Source organism: Petaurus breviceps, unplaced genomic scaffold, assembly GCF_028583685.1.
Source record: "Petaurus breviceps papuanus isolate PSGF00001 unplaced genomic scaffold, PetGlider_PUasm1.0 186, whole genome shotgun sequence".
NCBI lineage: Eukaryota > Metazoa > Chordata > Mammalia > Diprotodontia > Petauridae > Petaurus > Petaurus breviceps.
Window position 1 is genome coordinate 46,731,432 of NW_027185798.1, and position 15,316 is coordinate 46,746,747.

A 15,316-nucleotide genomic window follows, 5' to 3' on the forward strand; every position below is an offset into this window, starting at 1 on the left:
AGATATTAAGACGTACACATAAAAGAAAGTTAGCCAGACAAAGAGGAAGGAGAGTATTGTAATTTTTTTATCCCTCATGGTATCCAGTGCTGTGCAGAGCACACAATTCACTGAATACATAATTGCTAAATTAAATTAATTAGAGTTCAAGATAGGGAGAGGGGTAGAATCTAGAGCCTGACCCTCAATCCTTTGCTGCTTTATTTTTTTCAATTGTTTCACTTGTATCCAACTCTTTCATGACCCCATTTGGGGTTTTCTTGGCAAAAATACTGGAGTGGTTTGCCTTTTCCTTTTCCAGTTCATCTAACACATGAGGAAACTGAGGCAAACAGGGTTAAGTGACTTGCCCAGGGTCACACAGCTAGTAAATGTCTGAGGCCAGATTTGAATTCAGGAAGATGAGTCTCCCTAATTCCAAACCCACTAATCTATCCACTGCTCCACCTAGATGCCCCTCAATCCTTTACTCTCTACCAAGGTTTCTCAAGATTCCTGGTCTGAGTCCCAGTAGCTGGGAGCTGGCTAAGGGAGAAGGGGGAAGAGGGACATCTGATTCTGGTGATGATGCTAACACACCCTAGGGAAACCACTGAAGGATGAATGGAGCCTCTCTAGAGGTCCGATTAGCTTTGAGGTAGATGGGGAAAGGGTAAGAAACTAGGTATCAGGGACTGTGGACCTCTGCAAGGCTGAATGCATTCCAGGGCTGAGTAAGGGCCGTCAGAAGCCTAGACTGAACCAGGTTCCCAGATCTCACCTTCAAACCCTCCAAGTTTTAGGATCTCACCCTGAGGTCTCAGGATTTGAAGCTAAAAGAGACATCAGAGTCCAACACCCCAATTTTACAGGTGAATAAACTGATTTGCCCAAGGTTACACAGGGAGTAAGTAAGGAGCAGAGGTGACATTTGAACTCATATCATCTGTCTTCAAAGATAGCATAACTTCTACCATTTCCTCAACCAGAGAAGCTTCAGGGCAGGTTGGGAGCTCTCTTCCCCTGTGCTCTCCTCCTCTAAAAGTGGGGCATCTAGGGGCATGCTGAAGCCCCTCCTACCCACTGATTTTTAAATTTTCAATGTGATCATTTATGCCTTGGAAATCAGAAAATCGTGAAAACTGGGGGTTCATTTATTGTTTTATTGATTTCTGGATTTGAGAAAGTAAATGATAGCGGGCAGCTAGGTGGCACAGAGAATAGAGCATGAGTCCTGAAGTCAGGAAGTCCTCAGTTCACATCTGACCTCAGACATTTGACACTTAACTAGCTGTGTGACCTTGGGCAAGTCACTTATCCCCAATTGCCTTGCCTTCCCCCTTCCAAAAAAATGAAAGAAAGTAAATGATAGAGATAATGTTAGTAATGCACATGAAACTTAAAAAAAAACTTAACTGTTAAAATAATTTTCAGAGAGCTAGTTAAACATTTTTACTAGCATACCACCTTCCTAGGAGCATATTTGCATTTTAACCAGAGGGTGCTTTGTGTAGCCCCAAGGAACACTGAATTTGGAATTCAAGCTTCGGTTCTCAGGTCTGCTACTTAGAACCCATGTAACCTTGGGTAAATTTCATTCCCTTTCCTGGCCTCAGTTTCCTTATGGGAATTTAACAGGCATTTCTAAGGCTTTTTTAGAAGTGACTTAAGTAAAGGATAATAGTAAAACTCGTAAAGACATTCATGCTTACATTTCTAAGGAATCTTCAAGTTTCCATTTTTCCTTTGCTGTTCAGATTCATAAGAGATGTCTAGTCACTCTCCAAGTCAGCTAACAAGCATTTATAAATGAGATGTTTATTATATGCCAGGCACTATGCTAAATGTTTGGGATGCAAAGGACAGTAAAAACACTGTCCCTTCCCTTAAGGGGTCCACAGTCTAATGGGGAGACAACATGTAAATAACATAGTACATTGAAATATACAGTATAAATAAGAAATAATCAAAAATATTTATTAGCACCTACTATGTGCTAAGGCACTATGCTAAGCTCTGGGGATCCCAAAAGAGGCAAAAGATGGTCCCTGCCCTTAAGGAGTTTACAATCTAATGGGGGGGGCAACATGCAAATGCCATAGTACATGCATTGTAACTGGGAGGTCATCTCAGAAGGTAGGTCTTGGGTGGATGGGTGGGGGGCGGGCCGGGGAGCTACTAGGAAAGCCTTCTTGCTGAAAGTGGAATTTCAGGTGAGTCTTAAAGGAATCCAGGAGTCAAAGGTGAGTAGGGGAAACCATCCAGACCTGGGGTGCGGGGTGGGGGGGGGGAAAGGGGGGAGAGGGCCTGGGAAAGGCACAGAGAAACCAAGTACCATGTGGGAGGAACAGTAGGCAAGTCAATGCTTCTGCGTTGCAGAATTAGAGGAGGGGAGTCAAGTGTGAAAAGACTGGAAAAGTAGGATGGGACCAGTTTGTGAAGGGCTGAAAAACTCAAAGGATTTTATCTTTTATCCTAGAGATAATAGGCTGGGGTTGAATGAATAGCAAAGGAGAGGAGAGGAGAGGAGGGGGTGACAGAGTCAGTGCTTCAATCTACTGCTTGGATATTTGGGTTCCTATGTCTCTGTGGCCTCATGATTGTGGCTTCAATTTCCACATTTGCTTCATGGGGATGAGGGGGAGATAGGCATAGAGAAGGCTAGGGGAGCAATCAGAGCTGAGCTTAGATGAAACAGCAGAAAAGGACTGGAAATTTCAGCAGACTTTTCTCCCCTCTGGTGGTCATGCCTAGAATAGCTTCTTTCTGCTTGCTTGAAATTTAGAAGAGCCTGCTCAATCATAGTATTATTGAATTTTGGCACTGGAAGGGACCTCAGAGGCTATCTCATCTAACTCAAACCAGACAAAAATCTCCACAATACAATAATAAAAATATTTAGCATTTATGTTGCTCTTTAAGCAACATATGTGCTCTTGGCACAGAAGATAGAATTCCAGGACTGAAGTAAAAAAATACTCATCTTACTAAGTTCACACCTGGCCTTAGTAGCTGTGTGACCCTGAGCAAGTCACTTAACCCTGCTTGCCTCAGTTTCCTCATGTGTCAAATGAACTGGAGAAGAAAATGGCAAACCACTCCAATATCTTTTCCAAGAAAACCCCAAATGGGGTAATGAAGAGTTGGGCGTGCCTGAAATAACCAAACAACAATATAATGCTTGAAGGTTTGCAAAGCACTTTACAAATATTATCTCATTTGATTGTCACAACAGCCCTGAAATTGCTATTATTATCTCCATTTTGCAGATGAGGAAACTGAGGTTAGGTGACTTGCTTAGGGTCCACAGTTAGTAAGAGTCTAAGGTCAGATTGAAACTTGGGTCTTCCTGACTCCAGACCCAGTACTCCATCCACTGTACCACCAGCTGCCTCTGTACCAAACTCAACAAGGGATCATTCAGCCTCTGCTTGAAGAACTCAGGGGAGAGTGTCTTCACTACTTTCTAAAGTAGCCTATTGTGATGGTAATGGGAATTTACTCATTATGGCTCCCTTCCTTAAGAATGGTTGAATTGCTAAATGAATGTACTTTGTTTAAAACTATGTGACCACTTTGGTGAAAACTACTAAAATGTGGCCATTTTACTGATAAGTTGTTATTCCATAACATGGTGAATGCTGTATTTTGATTTTCTGCGAATGTTTTGTCTCAGTTTGTTATTGAATAAATAGAGAGTTCACTATACTGTGTAATCAGAACCTTGAAAGCTGCTCATGCTTGGCTTTACACCTATTTAACTTCTGGACCAATCTCGTTATCACAAAGTTTTTTCTCACATCAACCTCAAAACTGCTCCCTCTCAATTTCCATCCATTGGCCCTCTGTGGCCTAAATGAATCTGATCACTTTGGAACATCCTTCTGCTATGTTGGTACCATTCTTCCACTGGTGGGTTCCTTCCAGGACCTCTACTTGGGGGATGAGCCCACACCAGCCATGCTTTATTACTGACTGTCCTGCACTTTGCCACCATGATTCAGTTGCCTCCTCACCCTGGAACAACTCTCTACCACTTTGGGTCCCTTCTACTGCTGATTTCCAACCTGGGCCTCCATTTTAGGGAGAGGCCGAGGCTGACCAGACTTCATTTTCCTCCTGGCTGTTCTTCTGACTCTCTAGACTTGACCACCATGCCCTTACAGAATTTGTCCCTATTGAGGTGTTCCCCCCCATCCTTTTCCAACTCCCTTTTATGCGCTGTCTTCCTCCATTAGAATGTAAGCTCCTTGAGGGCAGGGACTGTCTTTCTGGCACATATTAAGGGCTTAATAAATGCTTATAGCTGTCTGCCTGCCTTTCTTACATGAGAGCCCTTTAAATACTTAAAGGTATTGATCATGTCCCCTTGAGTCTTCTTTTCCACATGTTAAATGTCCTAATTCCTTCCTTCAGTCTTCATTTATCATGGAATCAATGTCTTTCACAATCCTGGTTTCCTTCATTTGAATGTTTTTCCACTTATCAGCCTTCTTCCTAAACTTTGATGCCCAGAACTGAACTCAAGAAATGCCACACATGCCCCTCCTATACCCACCCTGCCTCATTGATGACTACATGTGATTCTTGCCTCTCCAGGTGCTACTTGAGAGGCTTCATGCTTTTTAGCCCTGAGTGGGTGGAGGAGGATCAGGGAGAAGGCAAATCCCTTCTCTCTGGCTCTGTTTGCTTTCAGTGCTTAGCATACAAGAAGTGCTTAATAAATGCTTATCAACTTGATGTTTTCTCATAGGGTCAGAAATCCTTGGAGAGGTAGCACTTCTCCAGTATTAAGTATCATTTCCATTTCTTAGCCCCCACTATAATCCTGGCAGATCAGGTTAGTGCTACAGACATCATCTACCTGGATTTCAGGAAAGCTTAGTGATGAGTGCAGAGAGTATTGGGCCTGGAGTCAGGAAGACCTGAGTTCAAATCCAGCCTCAGACACTTACTAACTGAGTGACCCTGAGCAAGTAGATTAACCTTTGTCAACCTCAGTTTTCTCATCTGTAAAATGATGATAATAATAACACCTACCTCTTAGGTTTGTTATAGGTTCAAAGAAGACAATACAGATAATATACAGTGGTATAAAAATGTTTAAAGGGCTCTATCAGCTCTAGGCATTTATTGTGGCTGTTTAGCTGTTTTTCAGTCATGTCTGACTCTTCTTGACCCCATTTGAGGTTTTCTTGGCAGGGGTTTATTATTTCCTTCTCCAGCTCATTTTACAGATGAGGAAACTGAGGCAAACAAGGTTAAGTGACTTGTTCAGGGTCACCCAGATAGGAAGTATCTGAGGCCAGATTTGAACTCATGACGATGTGTCTTCCTGATTCCAAGCCCAGTGCTCTATGAACTGTGGTTTCCTTAGGGGCAATATAGAACTATATGAGCTTTATGATTGTAAAATGGATTCATGCCTGGTTTTAGAAGGATAAGGACTAGACCCATAATTGCACAGTTATAGAGAACTCCCAGGTCATAAAACTCCCTCTACCAGTGTAGGAGTGGGCACTTTCTCTGAAGTTTTAGATAGGCTCAGCGCTCTAACCACCCACTCAACTGCCTCACTGATAATAAATGGCAGAACTAGAATTCAAGCCCAGACCCTTGAGTCTGCACCTAGCTCTCTGTCTACTGTGTCATGCTGCACAGGACAAGTGGGCAGACTTAGCAGACTAGGTCAGTGCTATTACTACCCCCATTTTACAGATGAGGAAACTGAGGTAAACAGTGGTTGGGCAACTTGGCCAGGTCATACAGCTATTAAACATCTGAGGTAAAATTTGAACTCAGGTCTTCCTGATTACAAGCCCAACATTCCATCCACTGTACTCCCTAGCTGCCCCTTTTATCTAAAAACAAAAATTTAGCTAGGGCAGCTAGGTGTCGCAGTGAATAGAGCACCAGCGCTAGAATCAGGACAGGAGTTCAAATTCGGCCTCAGACACATAACACAAAAATAGCCGTGTGACCTTGGGCAAATCACTTAACCCCAATTGCCCTCCAAAGAGCAAAAAAAAAATTTTTTTTAAATAAAAACAAAAAATCTATGATCTTATGCTCTTCCCTGAAAGCCCCCAGAGGGTGCTGGGGAAACTTTCTAAGGGTGGTCCAGTGATTATTTATTGCTCTCGATCACAAGACCAGTCCACCCCCACCTTCGTTTCCAGTGCTAGTCTCTTACAGGAAGTCCTTTACACCACTGCTCTTGTGAAAGCAGATTAAATGGCCAGTTCTCTTTCAGACAGTTTGAACAGAAGGATAATGTTCAAAACAAGGAGATGACAGTCCCTCCTCATTCTGTCCCAGTCTGGCCACAGCTGGAGGCTGCGTTCACTTCTGGTCGCCATCTTTTAGACAGATCTTAACAATGATGTGCAAGAGAAGAGGGACCCGGAAGGTGACAGGTCTTCCCTAAAGGGGCTGGGGAAGTTGAGCCTGGTACAGATGGGGGTGGGGTAAGGGGGAGGCTGTGACTGCTGTATTTACATATTTGTCTGTGATAGAAGGATGACATATACTCTGCTTGATCCCAGAGGGTAGGACTACCGCTCAATAGAAATAGAATCTTTCTTGTATTTAGACCTCTCACAATTAGATGACCTCTGGGGTTCCTTCCAGCTCTAAGAGGTGGGTGATTTTTTAGAGCCCTACCTCACTTAAATCCAATACACCTACATGTTGTGAAACCACCTTTCTGATGTCACAGGCCTCTTAGGAGAACTGAGGACAAGCAACGACAGTGAGTCAATGACAGTTTTGCCACCAGCTCTGGAGATGGGGAACCGGGGGGGGTCTCCAAAGCCCTGGTCCCTGCAGCCCCCCTGAGGGAATCCTGTGGCAAGCACAACCCCCTGCTCAATACCCACCCCCTCATCCCCCTTCTTTTCTCATAGGACCATAGACTGAACTGAAAGGGACCTGAGAAGTGACAGTCCAACTCAGAGAGTTTTGCTGCTTTGCCCTGGGTCACACAGTTGGTAAGTGTCTGAGACAGAATTCAAACTCATGTCTTTCCATGCCAGCCCCTTTGTCCAACAGGTAACTTTCTCCTGGGGCCTCCATTTTGCAGAAGGGCCAAGGATGACCATCCTTCATTTACCTCCTGTTTCTTCAAGCTTCAGCTATGGTCTCACTCTGAAATTTCCCCCAGTCCTTGGGGACCTGGTCACCTTGTCACATCCCTCTGACGCTGACTCCCTTCTGTGTATAATCTTCCCACATTAGAATGTAAGCTCCTTGAGGGCAGGGACTGTCTTGGTTTTTGCTTTATCCCAGAGCTTAGTATAGTGCTAATACACAGTAAATAGTCAATAAATGCTTGTTGTCTTCCTGACTTCTGGTGCTCTATTCTCTACATGGTTTGGCTCTGGCCCTTCCCTGGATAGATTCCCCCAGAATCCCTCCCAAACTTTAGAGATCCTTCCCCTTAAAGCCAGTGCCTTTGTGCTGTCCATCACAACCATTACCTTCTCTATTCTACTTCTCAGTCCCTTCCCACCTTTACCCTAGGACCTTCACCCTTCTCTCTACCCCCCATTCTCTCCTATCTTTTCCATTCCCTTCCCCCCACTTCCAGGTAGGAAACAAAGTCAACAAGAGCTTGGTAAGAACAGATACTTTATTGTGCCCCATGGTGAGGGTGGCAGGGGTTCAGAGGGACCACTGTGTTCCCTCCTCCTGGAGTAGGGCAGTTTTTAATTAGAGCTCTGAACGGCTACATCATGGGGAGGGGAGTGGGAGAGGAGAATGATGTTATGTGCTGAATTAGATTGAAACTTTTCCTAGAAAACAAAGTGGCTATAAGTTGTGTGCTTGTTTCTAACTATCTGTACAATGGAAGCTGGGAGAGGAGACAGTGGCCTCCACCTGTCCTTGTGGACCTTTTTCCCAATTCCAGTTCTATGTTTGCACCCTAGCTTGGAGACAAATCTGACCCCCAGAACTCCAGGGTATGGGAGAAGAGCTTAGGCTTTTCTCAGGGATTTGCTTGCTTGTTCTCTCCAGGAAACCACTTTAGCTACCTCCAGGCTCTGCAAAAAATTCTGGGCCAAACTCGGTGTCTTAAGCTGAGAAAGGACTTTAGAACAATCATTGAGCTGGTGGGAGAGAGGTAAGGAAATAATGTTGAGGGGGGGTGTTAAATCTGGTAGCCTTCTCACTCTGGGGGTGGGGTGGGCAGGAGTTAGGCATCTGTGAGAGGCACAACTGAATACCCCTCATTCAGAGCAGGTGGGCAAGCTAACAACCTTGGACAGGGGATGAAGGATGGGGAAGACGGCTGGAATGTAGTGGCCACAGGGACCAGTTAGTAATACTGCAGGCAAGCATTGGGGGCCAGGACCTTCAGTAGCTTCTAATAACAACTCCAAGCCACAAATTACATAGCTAACATTAGACTCACCCCTGAGGGATTGTCCCAGCACTACAGGGAATTTATTGCTAGAAAACAAAAGTTGTCTGGGCCAGGAACCTGTCCACACCTGTTTGAGCTCACCTGGCTCCTGGGCTGAAGGGGGGGGGGGTGGAGATGGCAGAGGGAAGGGAAGCTTCACCCTGCCCAATACCCAGCTGCTCCAGTCCAAGCCAGCATCGGTTTCTTTCACATTCACATATACATTAAGGGAGCCTAGCTTGGTGTGTGGCAAAGTGCCTTTCCCAGAGAAGTGGGAGAAAAATCTCCTTGAGCAAGAAGCTGGTGATGGGAGCAGGAAGGGAACCAGGGATTTGCTCAGCTCCTGCCCAGTGTTTCTCCCCAGTGATGCTATTACCCACAACTCCCAGATGTGGGCTGGGTAAGCCCTGGCCTGCCCATACCAAAGGTGGACTCTCCTGGAGGATTATGGGAATAATGGGGGTCAGGGGAAAGCTTTGTTGGGGCCCTCTGGTTACCCAGGCTTCTTACATATGAATTCTGGCCCCATAGTAAACATGTTTTACCAAGTCAAGCAGTAGGTGAGGCCAGTCTTTCACCCTTATCACCCAAATTCTTTTGCTTCATTGAGAAAAGCTGGAGTTCTGGTTAAAGACAGTCTGGCTGCCTCTGTCCCTCCCAGCTTCCCCAGTGCTTTGTCCCCAGTAAGCAGGGCATGCTGGAACTGGAATAAACTGGAATACTGAAGAATCTTTAGCAACCACAGAGATTCCCTTAACTTGCATCCCATATACTCATGCCAATCTGTCAAGCTTAGCTTACTTCATTGTCAGCATCAATAAACACAGAGGCTGGTGGATAGACCTTCCCAGTAGGTGACATTGAGTAGTTTCTTCTCTGGTAAAAGGAACTATAACCTTGATGGGAGCACCTAAGTTTTTGGTGGAAAGAGAAGGTTCAGGGTTTTGCCACCCCTTTTCTCCATCTCTGAGGAGTAGCCAAGATGATGATGGCTTGCTCCACTCACCCCTGTACAAAAGCAGATCACTTCCAGACACATAGGATCCATGGAGCTCTAGCTCACTCTGGCTACTTACAGACAGACAGACAGATAGACATCACCCTGGGGTAAAATTCACTCTGTAGACTAAGGCCTCTGTTGTCCCAAGGCAAAAACTAACAGGTAAAAGGTACCCCCACCGGTGGGGGCCTTTTCTTCTCTCATTTCTGGTATATCAGTTCAAGGTCTAGTGTGGGACAGCAGCAGGCATGAGTGGGTAAGAGTCCCAGAAAAGCAATAGACACAAGGAATCACAAATCCTAACACACGCCTGCACAGACATCCTACTCACCTAGCAAAGGACCCTATGGCTAACACACAGTAACGAACGAACCGCACAGCTGGAACTAGGCCCCAGCCTACAGCAAATGGTCACAACTCAATACTGAACCCCACATGAAACAAAAGAGTGAATCCCCCTCCCCCCACCCAGCCCAGTGCCCTGCCCCTGCAGGCTGTCAGGCTGGGGTTTGACCCAGCTAAACACTAAAAAAAAATTATAAATATCAAATATACAATGAAAATATATCTGTACAGCACTGAGGATGAAAATAGTCCACTAATCACTGCTTTGGGCTTCTCATTAAACAGCATTTACACGGACATGTACAGCTCATATATACAATAGAAATAGAATATATAGAATATTATATATATTATATATAATGTATTGTCTCTCTTGGGTTTTTCAATTTTCCCTTTCCCTACCTAATTTCACTGAAGAACAAGCTGAGGGCAAAGGTGCGGGTGGGGGTGGGGAGAGGGAGGAGTAATCAGTCTCTGAGAGGTGAGGGCACCGCAGATCAGGACAGATTCATTCACATGCTCACTCTACTGTAGAAATAAGGTCCTCTCACATAGGAGGCCCTAAGATGGGGGGTGGAGGGGAAGGCGAGGAAAAAGCAGCAGTCAGGAAAGGAGAGAGGATGGACAGAACGAAAGATGAGAAAATGGAAGGGGCTGGCCAAGGCGCAGAAAAGGGAGAGAGGAGGAGGGGACCCTAGGCTCAGTCTGTCCCCTCCCAGTCCTGAGTGAAAACTTGGCCACATCCAGGGAAGGTGCTTCAAGGTTCTTCCCCTAGGGACCTGGACCAAGCACTGATGCCTAGTTTGTCCACCTTAGAGGAAGTTTCTAAAGGCAGAGGATCCGTTTCTAAGCCAGGGAAAGTTTAGGGGCAATTCATTCATTCATTTGTTAATTCCTTCATCAGATACTTGATTTCCAATTCAATTCTGAAGCACATTTGCACAACTTCCGGGATCCCTTCTCCCCACCACCATCACAGGATTGAGAGCAGGAAAGGACCTTAGAGGTCATATAGTCCAACCTGCTTATTTTACAGGTGAGATACATGGGTAGTAAGTGACAGAATCAGTATTTGAACTCAGGTCCTTTGATTCCATGTTTGTGCTCAGAAATCTTGACTCCTCCTGGGGGCAGCTAGCCCTCAACCAGGCAAGTCTGGATGAGAATACTGGGCATGATGTTGTGAAAAGAACCCCAGCTGAGCGGTCAGGGGAACTGAGTTTGAGTTCTGTCTTCTGAGCCACTGATTTAAAGGAACTCACTCATTCAGTGGCTCATCAGGGCAGGGTCCACACTCCCCTGAAGTAGAAGGGTTCTGTTAAGTTCCCTGTGAGATGGGACCTAAGGGGCTAAAGTAGGAAGGGGGAGGGGAGGAGTTCTGGGAGAGGTGGAGAGGTGGGGAGGAGGCTGGTGACAGTGGTGTGGTGGGGGTGGGGGTGGACTGTGCAGGGTGGCAGTAGTCATCAGGGCTGAGGAGGCAGTGAATTGAAACTCTTTACCCCAGACCCTGGGACTTCTCCACCTTGTGCCAAATTCACCAGCCATGGGCAAGGCAGGTCCTGGGCCAGAGCCCCCTACACTCCTAGGAGCACAGAGAATCCCCTAGATCCCAGGGCCCTCCTGCTTCGGAGGGAGTAGCTGCCAGTGGAGAGAAGGACTGTCCCCTGCCTGGAATGAAGGGGTGGGAAGGGTAGGAAAGGGTAAAATCGTGTGCTTCTGAAAACAAGTTTGGGAGCAGCCCTCTGCCCCCACCTTTCTTCACTCCCAATTGTCCTTGCTCCCAGAATTGGAGAGTGAGAGGCCACCACCAGTGAGAGGCCCTCAGGCTTGACTCAGAGCTAACAGCAATATCTCTCAAGACCTAAGCAAAGCATTCCCAAGCTGAGACACTGACCTGGCCCCAGTCAGGGTTATTCTCACAGACATGAGGAGACAGACAGCAGGACAGATGTGTCCATGTATACACACACACGGTAAAAGCAGCATCCTACAATAGCTCACCTTCTGTCTTCTCCCCCACAGCTGAGGGGAGACCTCAGGAGTCCCTGAGAGAGATCTTAGGGCAGTGGCAGGAACATTGCATCTGGTCTTAGACACAGCATAGAAATCCATCCATCATCAACTCACCACTCCCTCCCTCCCCCAACCAGGATCAGGCATAAGCAGGGCAGGGGAAGGGCTGCACCAACTACCTGAAGCTCCAGAGACAATTTTCCCAGTCTCTCTCATAGAACAGATGCCCTCGGAATCCTCCCAGAGGCTTCCAAGTACCAGGCCTAAAGTGAGCCTTTTAGCCCACTATCAGGGAGTATACTCCCAGATCATTGCCGGTGTCACCTGCTGGTCCCAAGACAGGAACCTCCAGTCTTAATGGAGTCCCTGCCTCCTCAAACTCTGTCCAGGTAAGGAGCAAGAAAACACCAAAGGAGAGAGACAACCAGAGGTGACAAAAACAGGGAGACAAGTGAAAGGGATGCCTCAGGAGTCACCTGGAAGGGCTGCTGGGCTGGGAATCCAGATTCCTGAGTCATCTCTGACACAGCCACCACAGCACCTAAACTATTGTGATGGTACCTCCTGGGTATGTAATCTGACTAGGGGTATGAAGGGGGCCAGATGGAGTTAGAGAGACAGGCAAATATGAGGAGAGGGGGGAAGGGAACACGTTCCCAACCCCTTGTTCCTTATACCCAGCAAGGTTCCAGGAATGATTCTAAGAGGTAAGGTGGTGGCTCTGAGAATCCAATAGCCAGGTGAACTGGGAATGGTACCACCACCAGTCAGGAATATGGGCAGTGGGAGGGTAGACCAGAGAGGCAGGTGGGGGATGGAGGGTGGGAAATAGAGTGACAGTGGTCACAGCTCAGATTCAGGGGTGCTGGCCAGCAGGTATCCACTCCCATAGCGTCCATTGGGGGCACTGCTCATCTCCAGGGGGGATGTGCTTCCTGGGCCAAGGTAGGAGCGATGGGTGGGCATCGGGGAGGGAGTCTCGCTGGGCATTTTGCTCAGGATGAAGCGGGTTTCATCATTTTCTTCCAAGTTGGAGATGTCCTTCATCATCCGGCCCTTCTTGTAAGACACAGACAGGGTATTGGAGCCATCTGACAGCAGGTGGAATTGGCGGAGGATGAAGACCACAGGGATGGGCAGAATGGCCAGGACAATGAGAGTGATCAGGATGGCCATGGCCCAGTTGGGGAAATAGAGGTACCGTTCTGCAGCCTGAGAGAGGAAGTAAGGGAAGGGCATACTAAGTAAAGCAGCAGCCAGAGGGACACCCTTGTCTGGTTCTCTTTCTAGGCAATAGGAGTGGTCTTTCTCTGACCCTCCTCCCCAATTCATGTAGGCACCCAAGGGGACAAGGCTTTCTTTCTTTCCTCATGCAGGCCTTTCCATGACACAGTACTGAAGAGACAAATCACACAGCCTGGCATAGACTCAACTCCATCATTTTACAGACAAGGAAACTGGGGCCTATGGAAAATAAATGACTTGCTTTAAAAAATATGCAGAAGACTTCACTGGACCTAGAGAATGATTCATTACATTTGATGTAACTGCTAATCTAGAGAATATATTTGATTGGAATGTAAAGCATTCTTTCTATTTTTAACAGCAGTATATTCAACAAAAATAATGCTCTGAACCAGGTTGTCGTCTGGGCCCAGATCATTCTGAGAGGTGATAATCTGAAGCTACTGTGGAGAGGTCTGAAATTAAAATAGTTTTTATTTGAAGATGGAAATAGTCTCAAAGGAAATAGAAATGTTGCTTTAACCCTCTCTTGGAATGTTGTACCAAATGCTGGAATTCTGCCTCTACCTGACAGGGTCACGACAATCTCTATTCCTTTCCCAGACACATATGAAATAAAAAAGAATTATTCAACTATTATCCTGAATTTGAGAAACACATTTTTATGCTTAATGAATTTCATCTCATTTGCCCCATCCCTTTCCCTTTTCCTGTCCCCTCTTCTTTTGCCCTGAAAGGAAAAGATACTTGCTTCTGGTTGTAAATTCTACAAAAAATTAAGTTTCTTTTCTTTTCTTTTTTATAAGAGCCAACATTGAAAACTATAATGGAAAGGAAAGGTAAGTGGATGATAATTTTTTTAAGTTGGCCACCTAAATGAAGTATTACCTTTCTTATAAATAAAAATTTAAGAACTCTCAAAAGAACAAAAGAACAAAACAATCATAGTCAGCATTTGACCCCAGGTTCTCTGACTCCAGAACCAGCACTCTTTGCAGTATTTTTTTTCCTTTTTGAAGGGGTGAAGGCAAGGCAATTGGCATTAAGTGACTTGCCCAAGATCACACAGCTAGTGTGTCAAGTGTTTTTTTTTCTTTTGGGGGGGGGAAGGCAAGGCAATTGGGGTTAAGTGACTTGCCCAAGGTCACACGGTTAGTAAGTGTGTCGGGTGTCTGAGGCCACATTTGAACTCAGGTCCTCCTGACTCCTGGGTGGGTGCTCTATTCACTGCGCCACCTAGCTGCCTCCAGAACCAGCACTCTTAAATGACATGTAAGAGGCAACATAGTAGAGTGGACCAGGAACCAAGAAACCTGGGGTCTAGCTTTGCTTCCACTGCTAAGCTTTGCTTAGTCACCGTGGTTAACTAAATCTGGCCTCTCCAAGCCTCAGTTTCTCCAGATTCAAAATGGAACATTAACTCCCTACTGAGAACAAATAAACAGGTCTGAGAAATGCTAGTGAGTCAAGAAGGAGCCAATGGCTCTGTTGTGACCCTGTCCTTTGGAACAGGGAACCCCCTAGGAGAGGGAGACTTGGGGAAAGGTGACCTGTTCTCTCCTCACCTCCTCCTTGATCCAAGCACTATAGCCTGGCGGGGTGACACCCAGCTGGATGATGCTGGCAGTGGTGAGAACGGCCATGCACAGGGGGGACACATATTTCCACATGTAGAAGTAGAATTGGTAGGGCCGAAAACCCAGCATCTCTGTCAGTTCCTGCATGAACCTGGCAAGGGAAGGAAACAGAGGGGACAGGAGGTCATGGGGTGCGTGTTCTTCCACCAGCCCAGAGCCCACAGAGGGTACAAGAGCGTATTTTCCATCACATTGCTCAGGAATAAGGAACATTCTCCCCCTCCCCCACCCCTCACATCTGCCTGGCTCACCATTGGCAAGAAGCTTTCTCTGTTAGCTCCTCCCTACTCCTAGGAGGTAAGAAGCAGCTCCATCCCTTTCAGCTTTCTCCTCTACCCTCATCAACCATAAACATCACATATTCCCAGGATTAAAGAATGAATGTCAGAGCCAGAAGGGACTTCAGAAATCATCTCATCCAATGTTCCCATTTAACAGATGAGGAAACTGAGGCTCACAGAAGTGAAAAGACTTGCCCAAAGATACCCACAGTAAAGGACAGAGTCCAAAGGATTTGAGCCCAAATGTCTTGAAGTCAGGGTTAGCCCTCTGTAATGGAAATGTAAATTTGTAAGATCTTCCCTGCCCCTAGGCTAAAGTGCACCTGGAGCCTGGGGTGGGAGGCTTGTTTTTCAGTAGATACTTCTTGATTGGCCAGTGGGTCAATAAGGTTGTTACATTCTCTGAGCCAGG

At 46.2% G+C, this 15,316-nt stretch overlaps 1 protein-coding gene across 1 annotated transcript in view; it reads right to left on the reverse strand.

Annotated features, from left to right (window-relative positions):
- Positions 1-7,803: 7,803 nt before the first annotated feature.
- SLC6A17 (solute carrier family 6 member 17) overlaps positions 7,804-15,316 on the reverse strand; it is a 62,774-nt gene continuing 55,261 nt past the window's right edge. Inside the window, exons 11-12 of the mRNA XM_069090409.1 lie at positions 14,552-14,714; positions 7,804-12,953 (exon numbers count right to left, since the gene is read on the reverse strand). Coding sequence (XP_068946510.1) covers positions 12,585-12,953; positions 14,552-14,714 — 532 coding nt within the window. The 3' untranslated portion in view covers positions 7,804-12,584. The remainder of the gene's footprint in view (positions 12,954-14,551; positions 14,715-15,316) is intronic.